Raw genomic sequence first — 19,148 nt, 5'->3', positions numbered from 1 at the left:
GCCGAACAACGACGACTGCTTTATTCCGCTAGTGTTGCTGACAGACCCCACTAAGGAAAGCTTCTCTTCCCTCAGCTATCACCACTGTAACGGAGGGAGATGGGAGGGGAAGCAGGCCCATCCCACCAGCCCTGCTGAAAGGCTGCTCCATTTCCTCCCCCTTTTCTCCCCAACCTTTTCTTCCTTTAGTGTCGTGTCGTAAGCTTGCAGGCAGGGACCACTCTGGGAGCCTTTTTGGCTGAGGAGCGGCATAAAAACACTTGAAATAAATAAATATGGCACCCTGCAAAGGATCGTGTACATTTAAGCAGCTGTAAGAAGCGACTGAATACCAATTCATGCCTTCAAGATTATGTAAAATTTATGGGGGGGGGGAGGAAATCTCTCTTCGATTGCTGAAAGAACCGATGCAGCCCTTCTATGAGGCGGAGATCAGGTGCTGTTAAAGGTGGCAGAGTTGGAGACTGTCCCAACCTGACTCGAGGGACCAAAACCCACTAGGACGTTCTCCTGCACAAGGGACACTGAAATCCGTGGGAGCTACACCATTCTGGTTGATTTCAGTGGCCACTGTGCAAGAGAACTTCCCGGTGGACTGTGGCTCATGTCAGCGAGAGGAAAGGAAGCGCATACCCCGCCTTTTCCTTGAAAACCCTCCCTTCCGTGAAGACTCTGGCCTAACCCTTCACCCCTACAGAAACTCACCCTATGTTTAATTACGTGCACACATTTTCATGGTGTCACTGTTGCCTTGCTTCTCCTCCCTCTGGCAAATTAAGATTACAGCCTCCTCAAGGCAGAGACCTGCCCATTTGTGTTACTCTGTAAGGCACAGGAGGGGGAAATACAGATCAGTTTCTGCTGGGGGTGGAGATGGCCGAGTTGCTTGCTGTTTCTTTGAATGAAGGCAACTTTCGCAAACGCGTCTCCTTGAAGGCAGAGCTGGCTCTGGGTTGAGGGGCCTCGGCAAAGTGCTCTCTGGGGGCCCCTTCCTGGCCACAGGGCTCGCCTGGCAGTGGCGGTGGGCAGCTGTGAGGCTCCATTTTAAGCTTCCCCAAATGCCCCCGACACGCTGTCCCCCAGAGCCCTGTGGGGAATTTAAAATGGCAGCTCACCAACCCAGGCGGCCGGCCCGGAGGACTCAAGGCACACTGCGGAGGGTACCAGGTGCCCACGCCTGGCTGACGCGAAGGCCAGCAGGCTCTGTTCGGGTCAGGACACAGAGCAGGGCCCTGGTGCCTTGGAGGGGAGCAGGATCGGTGGGGACAGGGGATAGCGGTCAAAAGGCAAACAGCAACGAGGAAAGGCGCAGAAACCACACACAATCCGAGATAGAAATACATTTTTTTCTAATTGAGGGAGCTTTCAGTGGAGATGCTAGACTTGCGTACCAAACTGCCCTTGTCACAGCCAGGACCTGTGGGCTCCGTGGCGGCCATCCCGCCAGTGCCCAAAGGGGCATCTGTCGGAGCCAGCTCAAGGCAGCGCGGCTGCTTGGGAGGACAGTGCCCACACCTCCACCACAGGGAGAGGCTCTGGCCTAGGCGGGCCTGTCCGCTATGGGCTGGCAGGTGAGGCCTGGTGTGCTGGCTCTCCAGCCCAGGGCAAGGCCGGAACATGTGGGCCGGCGACAAAGCGCGGTCACCTCGCACCTCGAGGCGTATGGAGCCATTGCCACGGCCTGTTGCGGCCCCAGACTTGACAAGGACATAGACATCCAGCTAACTCCATTCTGCGGATTTTAACAATTCGGACATTCCTAGGGAGAGAAGCATGGTGTATGCAATTATAATACTGGTACAAATAAGGCCCAACCCGCCTGCTAATCCCTCCCCCGCCCCCCCGCCCACGCCCAGGCGCCAGCGCTTGGTCCACAAAATCCCCTGCCCACCCCACTCCATAAAGGGGGAATGAAACCAGAAGTGCTTTGGGTCTTTCGTTGGGGGAGAAGGCCTCCTTTGGCATCAAGGCCCATGTCTCAGTGTGGGAGACACACTCTCGGTCTTCTCCAGAGCCTGGCCTTGCGCCCAGATGGATCCTGCCCTTCCCTCTCCATCCCGTGGGCCCATTTCCTCTTCGTAGGACTCTGTCCCCTACGAGTCCCCCCTTACGGCACAGTCTGACTTGGCGTCATGGCTGCTTTGGGCTGGTCCATGGCGACCTCTCTGGTCTTCTTTCTGGGTGGCTTTTTAATGGGAGTTTTCTTGACCACTTGGTCACCGGTGACGGGTGCTGGCTCTTGGCCACTAGGGGAATTCGGCTTCTCCAGCCTTCTGGGGTCACCAGCTGGGGCCTCTGCAATGGGGCTGATCAGTTTCTGCAGGTTGGGGGAGGTGGGCAGCACTGGCTTGCTGGACTTCTGGCTGCTGGTTGCCACAGAGCGCTTGGCCTTCTGCGGGGGTGTCGGTTTCTCCCTCTGGGCTGGCAGGGAGCTCACCCCATTCTGCCTCACCCCCCCGTCAGCCCTGTTAAGGCTCTGAGTCTTTTCCTTCAGTTGCGCAGCCAGCAGTGTGGCTGCTTCCAAAGACAAGTGCGGGTGGATGACTTCGGAGCGGGGCTTGCTGTGACTGGGGCTCTTGGGGGCCTCGCCCCCTTTCCTGTCTGGGGGATAGCTTCCCATCTTTTTGATCACGTTCTGGACAGCCCCGTTGATGTTCTCCATGTGCTCGGAGCCGTTCTTGTGCCTCTGCTTGGGCTTGGATGGTGACGGCTGGTCCCCAGAGGTGGAGCAGGCCTTGCCTTCAGGGGAGCTCGGCTCTTTCGGGTGCTTTGGGGCCTTCTCTTTGCCCCGCAGGGCTGCCTTGTCATCGCATTTGCCATGAAGCCCGGCCGACGTCTCACTGGGACTCCTCTTCCTCTTGGCCAGGCCTTGCTTGTGCTCGGACAGATCGGCCATTCCAATGGCAGGTAAAGAGTTGGATTGGTTTGAGTTGTATCTGCTGTGGATCCAAGAGATCTTGGGCTTTGTTGAGGGGTCTGGAGGGGGGGGCTTGGCTCTCTCCGGGGACGGGGGCTTGGCACTCTTGCTTTCCACAGCACTTTCATCATCATCTCTGGGCTGTTTGGAGAGGCGAGCAATCCTGGCGTAGAGAGCCCCGCTGACGGAGCCTGAGCCGCATGAGGAGTGCTCGCTGTCGGAGGACTTCAGTAAGGGCACCTCGCTGCTGTCGGCCTGGATGGAGCTGCTCTCTTTTAAGACGGTGTACTCCCCAGCTTCCTCCTCGCTAATGGGTGGTGCCACCTTCTCCACTGGGTTGCAAGGGGCAGAGACTCTGTCTTTGCTGTCGTTTACGCTCTCTGGAGAGGGAAAGCAGACAGATCCGTTGCGTAGTAAGAACAGGATTTGACGGCAAGCCCACATTTCAGAATGCCGTAATGCGGTAAACAAAGCCAAGCGCAAGAGATGGAGAAGTCAGACACCTCCCCGCACATCCACTTGAGTAAATGGGTCCTCGAGCCACCTGACCATATTGCCGGATGGGTCAATGTGTCACAGTCTTTCATCAGAAGCTTAACAGGATCTATAGAAAGACTGGGACCATCTCATTTAGAAATGCATTCCCTTTGGCTGGCTTGCCATTTTGGTTATCAGTAATCCACGGGGATCCTGATGCTCTTTGCTTCACCAGTTAGCATTTAGTAGCCCTTAACAGCAACCCTGTTGGGTAGGTCAGTATAATCATCGCCCTATGCAATATGGGACTGAGGTTGAAAAAGAGCGGTTGTCCACGTCACACCGTGTGGGACTGAGTGCATCCTGTGATTCTGTGGAAATGTTTTCAAAAAGCACAGAATGTGATGCTAGGTGCATAATTTACTTTCCTGAGAATCTTAACTTTCATTAAAAAAAAGGGTAGGGGCTTGAAGGTGTGTGACCAATACCTGTTGAAATCTTAAGAGATGGCCTGCATAAAGTTTTGAGGGATTATGGGTCTTATGCCTTGTTTTTTTTTTTTTTAAGAGATTTTGCTTCTCTGCCTAGCAAAAACAAGACTTTGCAAAATAGCAAATGCTGCATAATAAATTATGCAGAATAAGGGAGCTGGGACCAATCTGGACAATGCGTACAGAACAAAGAATTTAGCCTACACTGGCATTAAACAGAATAAATAGAATGTATTGTCCCCCCTGCACTCATGGCTCTCAAGGCGTCTTATAGATGAAAATGTAAAACACAATGACATCTACAAAAGACAAATCAGACAGTCATGGAGCATAGAGATAATGCTTACATATTTCCCAAAATTGGCCATGTTCACATAGAACTGTAAGCTGATATTCCTGGAGTATCATGAGCTAGCTGTGTGCTGGTGAATGCTCCTGTTTGGTTCCTCCCACTAGTGCAAGCAAACCAGAAATTATTTGTTTAATGTGTCATCAAACCAGGGATCCTTGTTCGGCTCCCAGACAAGCCCAGAACTGTAAACCAAGAAAAATCCTTGGTCTACGATCTTGGCTTGTAAGTGGCATAACAAACCAGGATCCCCAGTTCCAAGGGGGTTTGTTTCTGGTTTGCTTAGACACTTGTGTTTGCAGGAAGAGCTAAGTGTGAGCAAACAGACTGCATGCATTAGCATGCAGTTCATTCACAGGAATCCTGGCTTACCATTCCATGCGAATACGGCCTGTCCGTTTTGGATTGTGACCTCTGCTTTTTCTTTTCACAGGAAAATTATTGCGTATTTTCATGCGTATTTTTCTAAATGTATGCATCAGTTGTGCATATCCTTGAAATATCTCCCTTTGATTAAAGCATATTTGTACACATTTTTTTAAAAGCACACATTTTTCAAATGTACACATGCTGTTGAACTCATTTGCTTTGGTCCAAAAGTCATAATGCAAGCTCAGAAATGTATGGACCTCAACTACAGTTGCGTTCAAGTCCACGTTTGGTCTGTGAACTGTGAACTGGGTAAATCCTGATCCAAACTGAATTGAAATGAATTTCTCATACATCTGTAGGTGCCATGTGCATTAGATTCAGTACCGCAATCATGGAATACCAAAACCATGTGGCTATGGAGCCCAGGTCACCAACTAGTTTTCCCAGGGGGCTTCTGAAGGGTGGTGCCTCAAAGTTCCAGCCCCAACATGGACTACCAGCTCTCTTACCGCAAATGTTCCCTTCTCCACATCTCTTTTGCCTCTAACTTGGCACTTGGGGGTTGCACACAGTACCTCTTGGGGGCCATATTTGTCCAGTTGCTGACAGAACTGAATGGATTTCGTAGTGAATTTACAAATAAGAGGGTTTGGGGGTTTTTTGTTTGCTTTTTCCACCTGTGGAAATAATACACTGGGATTACAGGAGTTAACTTCCAGCGGTGGGAGACTTTCTGCATCATAATTATGGTTTTGTTTTTTTCTTTCAGAGTCATGCATGTGTGGCCTTAGAATTCTTTAGTCATTACAGGGCTATTTTGCGAAAGCCTGTTATTTGCTACAGAGGGGTTGTGGTGCAGCTGGGTTTGCGCCAAATTCCTTTGCTCCGTAATGATTGCCAGAAGTACAGAAGAGGAGGAATAAGGAGCCGAACTGCTGCGACAGCTTTTACCGCATGGCTGCAATCAGTCCGCAAAATGGAAACTCCGGCTTCCAGCACTGCAACTGCTGATGCCTGACAAATCTAATCCCTGACAACCCCAGCGTTCATTTCTTTAAGTGTTCTAGTCCTCAGTGTTGCAAATGAATGCTTACAGGTGACAGCAGTTTCTGCAGAAGACAGGATTTTTGGGAGGATCTTTCAGTAGTCCAAGTGAGAGACTTCTTTTCACTCTGCCTGATCTCAAATGAAATGCCTATAGACCAGGGTTGGTTGGGTGATTTGTGGCCCTCCAGATGTTTTGGCATACAACTCCCATCATCCCTCCCCATTGGCTGTGCTAGCTAGGACTGATGGGAGTTGTATGTCAAACATCTGGAGGGCCAAAAGTGGCCCATCCCTGCAACAGAACAAGGCCCTGATCCAGCCATTTGTGCATGCAGAAGAAGTCTGCCTACCTATTATCACGCACATCATAAAAAATGGCCTTGCTGGATCAGACTAATGTGACTCCATCTGCACTGAGTGTGGGGAACCAGTGGCCCCCAAGATGTCGTGGGACTCCAGCTCCTGTCAGGCCCAGCCGGCATGGCCAATAGTCATGGATGACGGGGACTGTAGTCCAACAACTTCTTGAGGGCCAAAAGTTCCCCACCCTGATTTGGTCCAGTGTTCCACTTCCAGCGACTGCTGTCAACAGGTCAGGGAATGGAAGTGACAGCCATCCCCTGCTTGATCTTAGCATCTGTATCCTCAGGTACACTGCTTCTGAGCATGGAAGCTCCATTTTGCTATTGTAGTTAAGAGGCATGGATAAACCTCCATGGATTTTATCATTGGCAAATAGAGGATTGACACTCTTGAGTACCCCGGTTCCCAACAGGCAATTTGTGCTATCAGCATGTGCACTCTAATCCTGGCTTCCTGAACTTGGTGCCCTCTGGATGTGTTGGACTGCAATTCCCATAATCCCTAGTTGCGGTCCCGCACATCTGGAGGGCACCAGGTTGGGGAAGGCTGCTCTGATGCATGTGGAACTCAAACCCAGAAGCATGAGATGCAGACATAGCTCACATGAAAGTTGGCTGCTAAACCTCAGTGGTGGAGCCTCTGTTTTGCATGCAGAAAGTCCCTGGCAACATCTCCAGGTAGGGCTGAAAAAACTCCTGCCTGAAACCCTGGAGAACCCTTGCTGCCGGTCAGCGTCAGCACTACTGTGCTAGATGGAGTTGGACTCGATGGCCTTGTGGGCCCCTTCCAACCCTACTATTCTATGATGGGCAGAGGCCTGACTCGGTACAAAGCAGCTTCCTATCTTCCTAGTCTAAGCTCTTTTATGTGACTACTTGACTGTTGCTGGTGTAGTTGTTTTCTCCTGTGCTGTTGAATTGTTAACTGCTATGTTTTCATTGCTTTAATCTGGCTTTATCATGTATGTCATGTAAAAGTGATGAACGCTAATAAAACAGTAAATAAAGATAAAAATGCTGTGTAGGTCTGCGGGGAAGACATGCCCTTGAGGCTAGGAAGCCCAGACTGCAGCTCTGGTGGGTTCACCGGACCTTGCTGTTCCCACTGACCTTCGTGCGGTACGCAGTAAACGGGCCCCTCGTCTGTGGTGTCGAAGGAGGAGAAGGAACCCCGGGAGGACCAGGAGGGGGACGGCTGCTCCACCACGGAAGGGGGCTCGATGAAGCTGCAGTTCATAGTGTTCTCCAGGTCATGGTGGGCTACTGCAAGACACAAAGCGGGCTAAGAACGCAGGCCTGTCTGCGGGGATGAGCCATGCCGGTGCAAGGGGAGCTCTGTGCCCGGGGGCACAGTGCCAGTTGCTGGAAAGGGGTCTGGATTTCACGGGCTGCTTGTGGGGCCCCTGGTCAGCCGCTGTGAGAAACAGAATGCTATACTAGATGGCCTGAATTTGGTCCAATTCAGAAGGGTTGCTCTGTTGGCTGGGGATGATGGGAGGCTCATTCCAGCACATTGGTGTGGGGGATCAGGTTGGGGAGGCTACCTTGAAGCAACTGAGATATGGAGTAACTGCACTGCATGAACCACAGCATGAGGTCAAATCAGACAGAGCGAGAACCTCTTTCAACTCGTTTGCCTCCTTCCCCTTCTAAAGCCAATTAAGCACATCGCCATCACCAGGTGGGGTGGCAGTGAATTCATTACCAGTTGTGTGAGGAAGTTCTTTTTTCTTTCTTTTGAGCTGTCATAGAATCAGAGTTGGAAGGGATCTTGGAGGTCATGTAGTCTAACCCCCCTCCGCCCAGTCAGTGCAGGGCCAGCTCCTTTAGAGTTCTGACTGGTTCGGACTAAAACTTGGAGCGGATTCACCGTCCCACCGGCATCGGAACTGCACTGCAGGGTGAAGCTACAGCGTCTGTGACAGATGGCTGTCCAACCTCTGCTCAAACACCTCCAGCAAAAGACAGCCCCTTTCTTCCGCTGTCAAACATCCCCTCCGCAGGACGTTTTTCCTAACCATTAGCCAAAATTTGCGTTCTCTGCAACCCATCTGTCCTGAATGTTGCGATTGATTTCAACAGGTGAGCCCATATTCTAGTGTTAGGGAGTGAAACCTTGAGCACACTATGCATGATTTTATGAGCCCCCACCACTTGTCATCACCCCCTAAACCAAAAAATTCCAAATGGTGCTGGGCAAAGACGCTTTTGCTGCCTGAAGTGAAGACCAAATTGGGATCTTCCCTCCCAGGGACAGCACATGAAGGTTCTTGCTACATAATTCAGAAATCAATTCCCACCCTCTTCTATTTCCTCCACCCCACAGAAGCCACCTGAACCTGGCTGGGGACGACAGGAGTTGTAGTCCAAAGGTCAGGGAAGGCTGCCCTACTGCATGGCAGGGCTGGCCCTGGGCCCAAACGTGGCAGCTTTCATAGAGGAAGGTGCTCTAACCTCCCCTAACTTTGGCTGCCCTTCTCTGCACCCTTTTTCAAGTTGGCAATACCATTTTTGTGATGGGTGATCCAAACTGTATACAGCATTGCAAAAGCAGCCACACTGGGTTTATTCCTTCCCTGTACTGTGCACTAAGAAGTACAGGGCTGTTCTATTTGAGGCTGAGGTGAGAGGGAGAGCAGGGCCACTCCACCAGCCCTGCTGAAAGAATATTTTTTTTCCTTTTCCCTCTCCATTCCCTTTTCCTCATGTGTTGTGTCTTTTCAGATTGTAAGCCTGTCTGCAGGGGATGTCTTGTTTTAATTGGTCATATGTAAGCTGGTCTGGGAGGCTTTTTTGAGCGGCATAAAAATACTTCAAATAAATAAATAAATATTCCAAACTCACAGGAACTATGGCATATGCTGTGCTTGATAAAAATGCAAGTGGCTATTAAAAATTAATAGCCCACAACAATCTCCAGAAGCTCACCCCCCACCCCTCGTGTAATGCATCTGGGGCGGATCAATAGCCAGAGCGAGAGAGCGCTAGTGTGCACCCAATATACAAAAAAACAAAACACAAACCCTAACCCTCCCTTGCTCGTCTGGAGGCAATTGTCAGACACCACAGGCGAGCAACTCGTTTGGATCTCCCAGCAGTTAACAGCACAGACAATAGTTTTTAAGAGAGTTGAAAGTGGTTCAAGAGACGCCTGGTTTACCATAGTGTGGTCAAACACAGACCCATTTCTTTTGTCCGCTGTTGCTTCTGATCAAACAGGTTTTGCAGATTTTTGAAACAATACTTAAACCTATTTAAACAGAGGCAGAAGAGAGACAAGTGTACCTAATACCATGAATAGCAATCTGTCTTTCAAACTGCTGGGAAAAAACAAAGCAAACTACTTTTGTCTCCAGCTAAAACTGGATTTAACAAGCACTGGAAACTCGGTGTTTCTGGCTAAAGAGGATATAGAAATTAGAAGCAGAAAGTGGGGTCCAATAGGTTTTTAATTATTACAGTTATATCCCACCTTTTTCCCCCTTGCAAGGGAATCCAAGGCGGCTTACATTATCCTCCTCCTCTCCATTCTATCCTCACAACAACCCTGTGAGGTAGGTTAGGCTGCACGTCAGTGACTGGCCCAAAGTCACCCAGTGAGCTTCATGGCCAAGTGGGGACTAGGACCCGGGTCTACTGCGTTCCAGTCTAACGCTCCAACTACTACATCACACTGGCTCTTTTTAAAGGCCATTTTGTCCCTTTCACCTTACACCAGCAATTATTCCCAGCAATGTTCTCTGGGTCTCGCCCTCCTTCCTACACCGTAAGAGACAAAACTCATCCCTTGATGAAACTGATGAAAAGAGGCCCAGCAGGCTCCAGAAAGAAAGAAAGAAAGAAAGAAAGAAAGAAAGAAAGAACAAATGAAAGGAACAGCAAAATAAAAAAATGAGTTAATTTCTTCTAACAGCAGAGGGTGCCCAGTCTCTTCCGGGCTAAAGATCACCTCAAGAGGTTTGCGTTGCCTTTTGGAACAGATGGAAGGAAGAGGCCGAGGAAGGGATGAACCATGAATGAAACAAGGCAGGCTAGAGAGTGAGGGATCCTGCCAGTGCAACGGAATGTTTGGACTGGGGAGACCGGGTTCAAATCTCCCCTCAGCCATGAATCTCCCTACGTGACCTTGGGCCAGACACCCTCTCTCTCAGCCTAACCTACCTCACAGGGTTGTTGTGAGCATAAAATGAGATGAGTTTCATGAGCTCCTTGGATAAAGGACAAGATACAAACACAAGTAGGTTGCAAATTTGCAAACAGGGCTGGGAATCTTTGTTTTTTAAAACTGCATATACACCCTTGTTGTGCAGACAAAAATAATTATGTAGCTAGCCATGTTGGTCCTTGAGAAAATAGAATCACAAGCCACAGTATGGCAATACTTTTACCAGGACTAACAAAAATATCACCCCCAAAGTGAGCAAGATTTTGAATTCTCCAAAACGCTTCATCGGGTTGGACATTAAGTGAAACAACACGAAAAAGAGGCAAGGCGGGGCAGGGCGAAACAGCACGCATGGCATGCTCAAAACGCCAGAGCAGCCTTCCGTGCCTGCAATTCCCAGAATGCTGGATGGGGGATTCTGGGAATTGTAGTCCAACACCTCTGGAGGGCACCAGGTTAGGGAAGGCTACTCTAGGGTCTGCAATCTTTCACAGCCTTAAAATGGAGTGCAGGTGGTTTGGGGAAGACTTAGATTAGATCAGGCCCATTCACTGACTTGTTTGGTAATCATATTTTCATGTTTTGTTTGATTGTCATCTAAGATACTGATGTGTATGCATCATACCCTTATCACGATTTGCTTTTTGTATTTGTCTGTATCAGGGTGGGCAACCTGTGGTCCTCCAGATGTTGTTGGACTGCAAATCCCATCAGCCCCAGCCAGCATAGGCAATGGTGAGGGATGATAGGCATTGCTGCCCAACATCAATGGAGCTGCCTAGCCCAGTTCTCTCTGTATATTACGATATTGCAGATTCATTGATTTTGCTGTTGATTTTTGTACTACTGTTGTATTTTGTCAGTTTTTTTCAGGAACCTCCCTTGAGCATTCTATGGAAAGGCAGGATATAAATAAATTGCCATTGACTCTCATAGGTGCAAATTTCAGTTAAAAGCAGCTAGCAATAATAACTATGATGACTGTATAAAATTAACGATAATCAGTTGTTGCCAGGAACTCAGCGTCCACACACTCTCTTCTCTCTCCTACTTTAGGAATACCTATGCTACAGCCGCATGCAGTCAAGGCTGAAGGCTACGATGTCAGTGGGGTGGCGAATCCCCTTCGGGTTTCAGTCAGAACTCTAAAGGAGCTATCCAAGGTGCAGAGCAACTTTAGAGTTCTGACTGAAACCCGGAGGGGATTCGCCGCCCCACTGACATCGCAGCCACCAGCCTCCACTGGCCTTATGTAGATTTGATGTCTCTTCCTTCCATACAGTCCTGAGGACTGTAGCTTGGGGGTGGGGGCACCGAAACTCAGTTAGGGAACCATTGTCCCTCAGGGCAGCATTACACGTTCAGACTGGCACAGTTAGGCAATTTTTAGACCCTGGACTTAAATGGTCTCATGGGATCCTGTGGCCAGCTGTGTGCGAAGCTTCAGTTGCGGAGCGCACAACTCGCCTCTCTTCCTCCCCTGCCCCGACCACCATGCCAGGCTTTACAACGGCTGCTATGCTGTTGACATCGGAATGCTTGCCAACCCTGATGACAGTAATACTCTGATCATGTGCACGTGTGCGTTTTGGGGGGCCAGACCCTTGTCCCCAGGCTCCGGTCCTGGCTGCGCCACTCCAGGTGCCCCCGGCAAGTGTGTTCCTGATGTATATCTAGGAGGGGGATTTTCAGGGAAGCAATGGCAGATGCGAGGGGGTGCCTAGGATGCCCCAAGCCGGATGATTCCCCCTGACCCCGCGGGCCAACGCTCGTCTTCCTGCACAGGCAGGTTTCTTTTTGTCTTGGAGCCAGCTGGGCGGAAAACAGTGCAAAACAACTCCCCCTCAGCCTCTCGCAAAAACATAGAGCCGAGGGGGCCGTGCATGTGTGTGTCGGGTGTGTGTGTGTCCATGACAATCCCCCCTGCAAATACTGCTCCCTCCCACGTAAGGAGGGAATCAGAGTCTGGAAACACCGAGTTTGTTCTGTACGGTGATTTTGCATTTCCCTGTTTTAGTATTTACAATTTTTATAACATGCGAAAGACATGTTACTTTTAAAGAAAACTCTATCCAAGTGTCTTTTACCAACGCCCTCCCCACCCGCCCCAGCACACGAAGCCAAGCAAGCCCCAAATACTTGCCAATTTAGAGAGGTACCGTTTCCAGGATCCCTCAGGAAGAAGGAATGGTGGTTCCACCAGGTTTAAGCCTGCAGGGTGAGCTTGCATTGCTCCCCCAGCAGCCCCTGCTTGACAGTGTGTCTGCTGCTCCCCATGAGAGAGGCCAAAATCAGGAATCCTCTCTTCAGCTGGAACAAAGCTTTTTTGAAATGCAAATAGCTGTTGCATCACGCTCTGTGGGGCAGCTGAGTTTAACCCTTTCTCCCTCTGCTGTGGCCGGACGAGGACCCTGCCTCGGCCTTCCAGCCCCTCCGCAAGCTGCTGTTTGCACTGGGAAGGAGGCTCCCATTGGTGCCAAGCGCCCTGCGCCACACGTTCGTGTCAGGTGCAGATGTGTGATGCAATCAGGAATGGTCAAACGGTTGTCTGTATCCACCTGGTCTGTATCCCCCTTTGCCAGGTGCTCTTTGCTGCAGGAGGGAGGGAGGGCTAGAGTATTCCCATCCACAGGTGGGAGGATGGAGCTGGCTTCTTTGCCTGCCACCCAGCACCAGCTTCCGAGCTGGCTTTTGAAAACAGCAGCTCAGCCACACGACTTGGGCCTGCAGTCCAGGGTTTGGAAGTGCCCTGGCTGATGGACTCGGCCCTTCTGCCTGGAGCTGGCGCCAGGTTTCAGAGGGCCCTTGGCCAAGGCCCCCTCCCGCAGCGAGCCGATCTTCTCACTGCCCTTGTCACCGCCCGCATCTCCTCCTCCTCCTCACCACTGCTGTCTGGGCCAGCGCGAGGGGCAGGCGAACAAGCAGCTGCGGTGGAGAAGAGGGGGAGCAAGCCTGGGGGGCTTTTGTCTGTGGGCCTGGGCGGGGGCGGGGGCCCTCAGCAGCTGCCCGGCCATGCCTGCCTTTGAGGCTGGCCTTGCTGCCGGTGTCTGCTTCCAAAGGCTCCATGCCTCAGGCTGGAGCCATGGTGCATGTCTGGAGTCCCTCTCCCTTTTGAGAGGGAGCAACTTTAAAATCAATATAAGGACAGAATGCCTTTGATGATGTGCAGAGTAGCAACTGTGAACCAGCACATTTTTTTTAATTTCCTCTAGAAAGCCCACACAACATTTTACACAACATGGGAAAATAACCACAAAGTCACTAGCACACATTGTATTCTCCTGCCACCCCCATGGGGCAAAGACCTGTTAATTCCTCCCCTCCCCCACTGAGGAGGGCAATTTTGATCTGGACAATAGTGTGGGCCAGAGGTTCAAATACCCCCTCACCCAGCACTGCTGCTCTGATAAAATTCAGAGCACCCCCCCCCCCCATGGCTGCCTTGAAGTAAAACATTGGGAGACCAAGTCTCCGAATATCCAGTGTAACGTGTCACAGTTTAGCTTTCAGCCGCCCCAGAATGCACTGCAAAAGGGGCTGGGGACTGCTGGTTTGGCAGCCCAGGGCCAAGAAGACCCCCAAACAGGATAGCTTCTGTGCAGAGCAAACCTCAAGGGATGCTGTGTTTCCTGTAGCTGCTCTACGCTCAGACATCTGGTTCTGGGTGATTCGTTGCCAAATAAATCACGCCAAGAGCGACTGCGAGAAAGCTGGGCCACTTCCTGTGGGCCTCTTGCTTTCCCCCTCCTCACCGGAGAGTTTCTGTCCCTGCTGCTCCACGTTCTCAATGGCCTGCCTTGTGGACCAGCTCTCATCAGGGAAGCCCCAGCCCTCGCTCCCTAGCGCTAGAGAAGGAGGCCAGACAACAGGGTGGAATGAAGAACCAAGGCTGTGGGTTGTGCACCTTTTGGGACAGCAAAAAATGCAGCTTGGTGGAATTGAGGCTCGGGGTGGGTAGATGGGGGGTCTCGGTGGAAAAATCATCATCTAGGAAGAATCCTCCAGTATTTCACAGATTAAAAGAGAGACACGTGTGTCTTGGACATCTGTGTTTGCACCTTGGGGAACTCCAGATTCACCACCCCACTGGCATGGAGCCACCAGCCTCCACTGCAAAAGACACTTCTGTGCCTCCTCTATGTGGTATTCATTACCCTGTAAAAGTCCAATTTAAAAGCCAAAGAGAGCCCTTTTCTGCTTGCATACATTAGAACAAGAGGACTGTCACAGAAGGTTGACAGCCATTCAAAAGGAACTTCAGCATACATGGTCCAGAGAGTTCATGCGCATGCATGCGCACTAGAGACAAGATGCTTGGAGATTTAACTTTTGAGATGGTGAGAAGGGGAAAAAGAATGGCAGCTCTCTAGAAATGCACTGCAGCAGCATTTTTGAAAGCCCCTTTCCCCAAATCTCCTTAACCCAGGGGCAGGGAACCTTTTTCAGCCCAAGGGCACAGTTGCAAAGGGAAAAGGTCTTGGGAGCCAAAGGCGGAGGGTGTGGGCCCAAGTGTGATTACCACCATTTAACGGTCCTTTCAGAAGCAGGCAGAGCTACATTGCTTGGCAGCACTTCCAAACAGCATCCTAAATATCAAGCCTCTGCATGTCTACTCACAAGTAAACAAAATGCTCAGCTCTAAATCTTTGCAACAGCTGGATCCTTTGTAGGGCATTTAAAGGTTAATTGCCTTTTAAATACTCTCTTACCTCATCGGAGATAACTGCACAAGTAGCTTGTTGGTGGATGGGGAACCCTGGAGGTGGGTCTCATCCAGCCCATGGGTTGGAGGTTCCTCATCCCCACCTTAAGGGATGAAACAAGGACAGCCTTTTCCCACGGACAAGGACAACCAGAGGTAAGAGGGAGCCATAATGGCAGCACATGAGAAAACCAGTGAATGAGCATTTTGCCTGGGCGAAGGGCCGTAGCTCAGGGGTGGAGCACGTGCTGTGCATGCAGAAGATCTCAGGTTCCATCCCCAGCATCTCCTGGTAGGGCTGGAAAAGACTTTTGTGTCACTTAGTGTAGAGCTAGATAGACTCTTTGACACGGCATATGGCAGCTTCTGATCTGTGACTTGGAAGGGTGAATGCAAGCCAGAAATGAGGGCTGGGGAGCCCAGTGCAAAAGAGGCCAGCAAGCGTGAGGCTCTGTAGAACCCCAGCACAAGGGGGAGAGAATTCCAACCGTGCAATGCAAAACCCAAAGTGGTTTTTTAGTGTTTGGTGAGACACAGGGATGGAAATGTTTGAAATGGACAACATCCAAATGCAAGGTTGCTCATTTGAAATTAATGATTCAAAAATTCTCCGACAAGTCTGGTACTAGCCTGTTTTAGTCTGGCACTAAACATCAAGCACAAAGCTGCATTTTGAGGTCAGCTGACAAAATGCAAGTCAAGATGAATTGTCTCTGTTTGCAGAATGTATTCTGACTTCGACGGCCACAAGGAACATAACAGCAGCCCTGCTGGACCAGACCAAAAGTTCCATCTAGCCTGGTATCCTGTTTCCAAGAGCACCCAGCCAGGTGCTTCCAGGAAGCCCAAAAGCTGGGTATAAGGGCAGGATCCCTTTCCTTCTGGTGGTTCCCAGCATCTGGTATTCAAGACACACTGCCTCTGTACATGGGGGCTCCATTTGGCTATGATGGTTAACAGCTACTGATAGGCTCACTTTCGCTACAAATGTAAGAAGAGCTCTGCTCGATCAGACCAGAGGCCCATCTAGTTTCCTGCTTCCAAGCGTGGCCAGTCAGGTGCCTCTGAGAAACCCACAAGTAGGGCATGAAGCCAAAGAGAGAGGGTCAAGGAGTTATGTGGCACACTGACACACACGCCCCGGGCCCACTGCACTGGGAATCTTGTTTGGCCACCCCTTTGGCTTCTCAGATCTCAGCAGGCATGGTCCACATGCTTTGAACCATATCTACAAAGCCATTAAGGAAACTAGAAACTGGTGTTTTTCAGAACGGATGTTGAGATTGTCAGGAAGTGGAATTCTGCGCCCAATACAAGATCGTGCACCTATTTCCCCGGCAGACCCCATGAAAAGAGAGGCTGGCTTGTCAAGATCATTAGTGTGCCTGATATCCCTGTCCAGTGTGGAGGGTACAGACAGACAGAGGCACGTGTGAGAGGCAAAGGGATCTAGGAAGACATAGAGTCATGGCAGCATCCGACCAGGCTAAGGTAGAGCAGTTGCCAGGGGAAGGGCCCACCCAAGGGTGCTGGCACTTCTCAGCACTGGGTCCCTGGCCCAACAGAAAGGGAGCCCTGGCAAGCCCTGCAATGGTGCAAGGGACCTGGGGGCAGCTCCCTAGTTCAAGAGCCCCCCTGCTTTCCACCACTCACTGGCCAGGTTACTCTTCCCTCCACCTCCAGATAGTAACCAATTCTGCTTGGAGGATGCTGGGAGTTGTAGTCCAACACCTCCAGAGGGCACCTGGTTGGAGGAGGCTGATATAGAGAGGAAAGGCGGCATCTGCATGGAGCCGGGGAGCTGCAGTATTGGCCAAAGGCGCTGGCCGCTCCCAGCCATGGAGAGCAGTTCCGCACTGCTCGCTCCCGAGACAGCTGGAGGGAAAGCCAGGGCCGGGAGGGGATCTGCCTCGCTCCTCATTTCCCTTGAGGCAGGATGGGAGCGGTGGGCTCTGGCCCACCGAGACGAACCTTCCGCCACCTGCAAGGAGGCTGCGACAGTCAGGCAGCTGCCATGGAAGGAATCGCTGGCCCGCTGCTGCCAGCCTGGTCCTGAGGCCTCACTGCTGCAGGAGCTCCTTGGGATTGCTGTGAAGACACGGGACGTGCCTTCGCCTCCCCTTCCTATTCAGGAGGAGGAGCTGGAGAGGGCCCAGGCGCCTTTCTCCTCCTGGGGAAGCCAAAATGCCTTGGCAGCAAGGAGGGCAGAGATCCCCATAGATCAAAAGGCGCTTGAACGGCCACAGAGGAGCCGGACGTCCCAGTGCAGAATGAATGACTTCCTCAGCTACTGCATAAACAGCGCCTTCTGCAGCCCGGAACAGAAAGGTTACGCCTGCTCAGAACCCCTGCTCGAGCCAGGGCGGGCAGGCGCGAGGGCCGGCAAGGAGTCCGGAAAAGAGCTCCCGTGCTCTGGGGCCAAGTCAAAATTGGCCTGGAGATTAAGCGCCTGTGCACGGGGCTATATTTAGCCCCCAGGTGCTTGCATGTCACACCTTTCTGCTTCCTACAAGCAATGGGGACCCCCCCACACACACACACTGATAGTTAACTGGAACCTCCATGGGCAGAAGCAATCTACCCCTAAGCCCCAGGTGCTGGGGGCAGACAACTGGGGCAGGGGAATCTGTTGCTTTTATCCTGTTTGTAGGCATCCTAGAGGATCTGGCTGGATGCGAAATTGCGCCCTTCTTTGCTGTGCTCACAAACACACTGAAAACCCACTTTCCCCGGCCTTGTGCCCTCCAGGTGTGTTGGACTACACTTCTCATCATGGCCACGCTGGCTGGGGGTGATGGGACTTGTAGTTCAGCACATCTGGTGGGCGCCACATTGGGGAAAGGTGCTGAAAGCGCACAGGCCCTGGGAGGCTGGCTTTCTCTATAATGCACCAGCACCTAGAACGAAAGAAAGTGAGTCAGACAGACAGACAGACAGACAACGGAAACCAAGACAGGAGGAGAGGGCACGCTGCCCTGGTTTGCTAACGGCTCCAGCCTGGGTCCCCCCCCTTTTCTCGCTGTGGCCGCGCAGGGCCCCAGCCCTCCGCAGCAAGGGCCGGATAATCAGAAGAACATATGGCAAGGCCTGCGTGCCAAGCCAAACAAAGGGGCCTGTGACCAAAGCATTTCATTCCAGTGAAATAACAGCCCTCTGGCAGTGGAGGAAGGCGGCGCAAGGCCTGCCTCCGAGGGGGCGCGCGCAGGCGGGAGAGCGCGCCCCGGCAAGAGCGCTAATCAGCTGCTTCACGGCACAGGCTGGGGCTGCCAAGTGTCGTCCTGGGGTGTGGGACCCGCTGAGGACGGCCTGCAAGGGCCTTTTGTGGGAGGCGGTGGCCAACGCGGGACGCTGCCACGCTGCTGTCAGATCGCCGGGCCATTGAGCCCTGGAGGGCCCACTCGGAGTGGTGGCAGCTGCCCAAGGCCTGGGGCGGGAAAAGGCCTTTCCCACCTTGCAGCGCGAGGTCAACCCACCGGAGGTCGAATCTGGGACCCTTCTGCAGGAAAACCAAGTGCCCCACCACTGAGTTATGTGCCCTGCTGGCCCCAAAACGCAGGGCTGGGCCGATGCCCCTTTCCTCCGCTGGAACCCCCGGGGCATCCCTGCCCCTGCTGCTGTGCCACTGAATTTGCTGCAGAAATGCAACGATGCAGCGCAGGGGCAGCCCCTCCCCCCATAAACTGCTTTGAAACAGGGTACGCGCTCCTGTTATGCCAGGTCTTTGCCACTGCTGCAGTAAATTTACCACCAGCAGCAGAGAAGTCCACAAAGAAGGCCAGGAGGGCCGCATCCAGCCCAGGGGGCACGTGTCGCTTACCGTGCCGTATCATGACGGGGCGGAGGCTACAGTTCTGCGTCCCGCTGATTACTGTCTGCAGGAGACGGTCAGGCCCTGCAGCCACCTGAGCGGGAACCCTTAATCCCACATCTAGCTGCGAGGAACAGGGCACTCTGCGCAGGGCTCAGAAGCACAGTTATCGCTGAGGCGCCAAGACCTGGGACCTGACATGCAATTCAGGTTCTGGGTCTGGGATCTGGCCTAATTTACTCATCAACCATCGGGCCAAACTGTACATTACATGCCAGATCTGTGATTAGATGTCCCGATACGTACATACTTATTTATTTATTTATTGAATGTCTTAATCACCCATCTGGCCGGTCACCCGGCCACTCTGGGCGATGTACAGCAATACAAACAGTTTTAAAACAATAAAATTCTACTTTAAAACATCATATTTCTAAAAATACCCTAACCCACCCCAA

The 19,148-nt window shown here is 51.7% G+C and overlaps 1 protein-coding gene across 2 annotated transcripts in view; it reads right to left on the bottom strand.

Moving 5' to 3' along the window:
• Positions 1-340: 340 nt before the first annotated feature.
• Positions 341-19,148, bottom strand: part of SCARF2 (scavenger receptor class F member 2) — a 70,136-nt gene continuing 51,328 nt past the window's right edge. For both annotated transcript variants that reach the window (XM_084819705.1, XM_084819706.1), the window contains exons 10-11: positions 7,126-7,278; positions 341-3,297 (exon numbers count right to left, since the gene is read on the bottom strand). In XM_084819705.1, the coding sequence (XP_084675831.1) occupies positions 2,108-3,297; positions 7,126-7,278 (1,343 nt within the window). In that variant the 3' untranslated portion in view covers positions 341-2,107. The remainder of the gene's footprint in view (positions 3,298-7,125; positions 7,279-19,148) is intronic.

Source organism: Heloderma suspectum, chromosome 13 (genome assembly GCF_057233095.1).
Source record: "Heloderma suspectum isolate Gila_16-S chromosome 13, 16-S_ref, whole genome shotgun sequence".
NCBI classification, from domain to species: Eukaryota; Metazoa; Chordata; class Lepidosauria; order Squamata; family Helodermatidae; genus Heloderma; species Heloderma suspectum.
Note: the sequence above shows the minus strand (reverse complement) of the source record. Positions and strands in the feature narration are given on the sequence as shown.